Source organism: Rhea americana, unplaced genomic scaffold (assembly GCF_003343005.1).
Source record: "Rhea americana isolate MKP2758 unplaced genomic scaffold, rheAme1 scaffold_43, whole genome shotgun sequence".
Classification (NCBI taxonomy): Eukaryota; Metazoa; Chordata; class Aves; order Rheiformes; family Rheidae; genus Rhea; species Rhea americana.
Window position 1 is genome coordinate 1,599,253 of NW_028186568.1, and position 5,392 is coordinate 1,604,644.

Below are 5,392 nucleotides of genomic sequence, written 5' to 3' on the forward strand. Positions count from 1 at the left end.
CCGGGGAAGGGCCGCCCCCCTACCCGTGGTGGAGAGCACGGTGCTGGCGAAGAAGAGGGAGGAGGTGAAGTCCCAGTTCCAGTTGCCCGAGGCGTTGCTGAGCACCGAGACGCCGTAGTTGCTGGCCTCCAGCACCCGCAGCAGGAACTGCTCCAGCTGCTGCTCCGAGAGGCAGGCGTGCTCCTCCAGGAAGCGCTGCTTCAGCTTGCCCAGCTCCTGGCGCAGCAGGTCCTCGTAGGGCAGCTCCACAGAGGAGAACACCACGGCGCCGAAAACCAAGTAGAGCAGGTAGCCCAGCACCAGCAGCGCGAAGCACCAGGCGGAGCGGTGCTGCTCCACGAGCCGCACGCAGGAGCTGCCCGCCAGCGACTGCAGCATCTTCCTAAGCCAAACCCAGCCCAGCGCCCCGGGGCCAGCTGCGGCCCCCGCGCCGGGCCGCGAAGTTGAGGGGACGGAGGAAGCGCGCTGCACTGCGCCGCACCGCGCCGCCGCTCTTCCTGCTGACTTTGAACGCGCGGAGCCGCGGTGATGTGGCGCTCACGTGGCCTCGCGGCGCAGGTGGCCGCCGCCACGCGCGCGCGCGCGCGGGCGGGCGGGAGCCAACGGCCGCCAACGGCTGCCAACGGCCGCCCCGCCCCCGCCCCGCCCCGCCGCCTGCCGGGGGTAGCTGCTCACGCTTGAGCCCCTTGAATAAAAAAGGACGTTTATATACATTTACACACCCCTCCTTTAACCTTCTCATTGGGTTTGCAAGCCCAATCTAAAATTTCCTGAAATCAACCGCAAAAACTCTGACTGGCTGCGATGGGGACAGGCGCGTGGCTGGGGAAATAAAGGTTTCTTCCCCTTTTTATACAAATATTCTTTGAGATTTCATGCTTTGAGTGTGCCCCCCATCACTAATAAGAAAGCCAATGGCTAAAGACTTTAAAAAATCCTTCCACCAGTTTTTCGTACTTCAAAAGGCACTTGTCAAAGGAGAAGAAGGTAATTCCTAGTGTGGCATTGACCTATGTGAAGCAGGAGATTAATTTTCAGTTCCTCTGATAAAATGAATTCAGGAAGTAATCCCAGCAGTAGGAATTAATGGCTTTCCTCAAACCATTGGGATGTAGCTTGAAAATCAGGCCTGTTTGAGGGTGAGATTTGAACCAGGCAACCTGCAGATGCCCCTTCCAACATAAATTATTCTATGACTCTCTGCCCCACGCCTGAAGCTACTTATTTTTTAGTGATAGGAAATACCTACCTAGTTCTCCAAAAAGCGTTCGCCATGAATACAAATGCACCATCCAGTCAGCCCTTTGAATGGTCCAAGAGTGACCTTTCCAAGTTTCACCTCAAATGCCTCTTTCATTATTTACCTCAGACTTCAACCAGCTATCATACAGTTCCCCACCACTAAAAGAGAAACAATGAAAAGTGTAGTGTCTTGAAGTGTCCCTTAAGATGACTAACTTTGTGTAAACCAGACAGAGGAAATGCTAAAGACTCATCCTGCAGGAGTCTGCCTCTTCCCTTGCTCATCTCAGCTGATGGCAGCTTGTAGCATCACAGAAAGTGGTATTTTGTAAATTAGAAATGTACTGAGTTTAAGCAGGTGAGATTGGACAGAATAAATCAAATCCAGCAATTTAGCTTGAAATGTGAGGTATATCACCAAGCTATAAGGAGTAAGTGGGGAAAAAATACAGAAATGTAAAGTGTGAAACAATTTTTCACGCTGGAAACTGAAAATGATGTAGCAATGTTCCCTTTGTATACAACGTTCCCTTGGAATGAATCTGTGGGCTGAATCTGGCCTGGCAGAACAGTTCATCCAGTCTCTGGCCCATTTGCCACTCCCCTCTATAGCTAACTTGTTTCGGGGGCTTAAAACTCCCCTCTCTTGTTGCACGATCAAAATACACATGTGCTCATGCATGCAAAAAGCAGCTGCTTGAATGCTCTGTCAAATGATGCATTTGGGTGATGTGATAGCTACATATGTGACAGGCGATGCAAGCTGGCTCTAAGTCATGTGACAGGAGTATGCAAGTGTGTCAGCTTACAGTGTCAAATGTGCATCCATCGTGTCTGGAGCATAGCTAGAGTAGACATGGCTGCTGGTTCTGTTGAAAGCACGTTCAGTCATAAAGCCAGGGAAGGGGCACTGTGGGCATTTGGCTGCTTCAGAAGAAGAATATGCTTTTTTTCCTATGGCTGAACTTCTGAACTGTTGCAAGGCAAACATTTCCATGCTGCATTCGTCATACATATAAACTGTAGCACCAGACAGAGATGAGATGCAGTTAAATTAAGGGGAGGGGTTTAAAATGAGTAGCTGAAGAAAATCTATGCTACATATGCAGAAATTCATCGACAGAAGAGCAGGCAGAGATATCAGGTCACTAGAACATCACTTCAGCACCTTTTCTCAGCACCAATGTCTCTTTAAGATGCAGTTATTTGCTCTAAAAGAGTTACGTATAGGAACAAGGCAATCTAAATCACTAGCAATGACAATATTGGATACTGTCTGAAAGAATGTAATGCAGATAAGATATTGAAGGGAGTATTCCAAGCAAATGTTTTATTATACCCCCTCTAAGACAACATACATTTAAGCATTGTTATAGAAAAAGAGGTCAAGAGACCTCATTGACCAGTTTCTTGGCTAACTCCATCCAATTACTTAATCGCTTGCCTCCTCAAATTCCAAATGACTATATATCTCCATCTATAATAGAAAAGCCATTTAAAGCAATATGTATGACACTGGGTTCCATTTTGATCAAGGGTACTTAGTTTGCCAGAGACACAATAGGTTTCATAATATGATCTAATTTATGGCAATACCTGGTAGGTATAGTTGTATATATGATAGAGAGTAGGCTTGTATTTACCGTAAATCAGTATTTTCCCAGCCTTCAAGCCAAATATTTGTTTAAATGTTAGGAAGTGTTTGCCTAAGAACACACCTCTTTTGAGTGGTGATAGGAAACTGTGGCTGTGTAGTCAAACGTTTTCTTTACCGGCCTCCTTCAGTCTTCCATTTACATAAAACAGTCATTCTCCATTTTTATGTCAGCCACACAGGCTTGCTGGGCTAGAAACAGAAGCAGGACTCTGCTGAACAGAAGCTGCACTGCTCTTAGAGATTTTTCCACCAAAGGCTTTCAGAAACATGGGCTAGGGGAACAACAGCAGAGCAGAACAGCTGTGTCATAGAAGCTTTCACATTCTCTCTTCCAAAACAAATGCCTGGACGTTCTGAGTTTTAGCTAGCATTTTTTGAACCTGTATTTTAAATTCATTATGTATCTGATAATTTAATTGCAGATTTCACTGGGATAGATAGGCAGAGAGAAAAGTGTCATAATGTTCAGTTTTCTGAGTTTGAATAGTCATTTATCATGATAATGTTAAATCTGCATGCAAGCGTATCATTTAGTTTTCATCCCTGAGTATGTTATGTCCATTTTCACATTATTTTGCTAGTCAAGGATCAGATCAGTGTACAGAATTCAGAATTATGTATGGTATGACAGATAGTTACAACATACTTCAGCAAGAGATGAARGAAATTCTGGAGCAGGTTATTACAGGACAGTCTTTCTTCAGCAGAAGTTTCCTTCTACTCTGATTATCAATCCTAATAAATCGATAACCCGGTTAATAAAGCAAGCTACATCATCACATCACTCATCCCCTAACTAAGCTCAATAACATTGCTGGAGGTCCAACTACCAGCACGGAGAAGAAAAGATACTGGTGCTCCCTATAGCACCAAACTCAGTTCTGAGGAAAAGAAAATGCAAGTACAAGCTGCCATCCCATAGAAAACCTCTAAGGAGATGATAGAAGACAGTGTATCACTCTAGTTCTCCCATAAACTTTGACAGCATGCCTGTGTCTTTTTGGTGCTAGAAAAACACAGAAAAAGATAGCAATTTGCTCTAAATTTACAGCTCAGGGAGATAAGACAGCCCTTTCCCATCACATTATCAGGCTAGCTGTTTCTCCAGTGTAGTCTAGAGACTACTCATCTTTTCTTTGAAAATCCTCTCTTGTATCTATTAAATGTAAGGCCTATCAGAGCAGTACAAGTCACTGATGTATTTTTGTTAGGTGGGTGATGAAATTTAAATAAAGAGTTTTAATGTTAATCACAATTTTTCTCTGAGATTTTCAATTAAGTGAAAGAAAAATTAAATTTTAAGGCATTTGCAATGAAAACCTGAAGTGCTCTGAACAGCAGAAGACAAGGAGATGGAGGTGGGCTGGAGGGAGAGGACAGACTGGTGGCAGATACTGACCAGAAAGTGGGGTCACTGCACTCTAGTCTTTGTTCCAGTTAGTGTAAAATGATATTAAACAAAAATATTAGCATCTGTGGAAAGGAAAAAATAGCTCACTAAAATGATCCAATGCCGAGTGACTGCCCTGTGCTGAATCAGGCAAAGAGGTGATTTGAAGCTGGAGCTCTGCTGCTCTAATCACTGAGCTCTAGACCTTGTGGGGGATGAGTCTGGGGAAAGGAAAATACCTGTGCTTGGCATGGTTACTAACACCAGGACTATAAAATATTTTCATCAGCTAAAGCAAATAATTGAAAGTGATTCAAATACACAGAGAGTTTCAAGTTGACTGAAAGTTACTTTTTTGAAAAGGAACTAGTCTCACAGACTTCTGCACAAAACCCTCCATCTTGACATCAGTCTTAGGAGAAAATATCCTTCCTCTCCAAAAGTGTAAATAATCGTGGTGAAGAACTTTTCAGTTCTGAGTAGAAGGGTAAATAAAATTAGCTATAGACCTACTCATCCTGACAAACCTGTTCTGCTCTGGCATACCTACAGCATGAGCTCAACATGTGCTGAACAGTGGTGCTAAGGGGTGATGGGAAGAGTGGGATGAACCAGGACAATGCGGGAGGCAGTAAACAGTTGCTTGCAGAGAACTTGAAATAGTACTAAAACTGTCACCCCAAGAAAACTGAATGGCAGTAGGGAACTGATTGGTCCTTTGTGTTTTTTCTTTAAATTTGGTACTAGGATAAATTGCATGGTTGTATCCAGTCTAAAACCTGTCTGATCAATCCTGAATTACGTGTACATGAAGGAAGATAGTCACAAATGTAGGAGTCATTGAATTCACTTGCATTAAGGATTCTACCACATTTAATTGTTTCCATGAACATTTTTTAAAATAACACTCAGAAGTAAAATGCTTCATAATTTTCTGTATCTGTTAAATGAAGGCTGAAATACAATAAAATTTCCTGTTCTTGTAGAAGAAAATATAGGTAAACAACTGTTTCAGACCACTCAGTTTGTGAGCTTTTGCAGAAGTTAATATAAGGTCACCTAGTGGGTGTAATTGCCTGTCACGCCCTTGTGGGCAGGCAAGG

General features: G+C 43.7%; 1 protein-coding gene across 1 annotated transcript in view; it reads right to left on the bottom strand.

Annotated features, from left to right (window-relative positions):
* Nucleotides 1-535, bottom strand: part of KCNK1 (potassium two pore domain channel subfamily K member 1) — a 34,447-nt gene extending 33,912 nt beyond the window's left edge. The window contains exon 1 of the mRNA XM_085315470.1: nt 24-535. Within this exon, the coding sequence (XP_085171596.1) occupies nt 24-378 (355 nt within the window). The 5' untranslated portion in view covers nt 379-535. The remainder of the gene's footprint in view (nt 1-23) is intronic.
* Between the last annotated feature and the right edge of the window lie 4,857 nt (nt 536-5,392).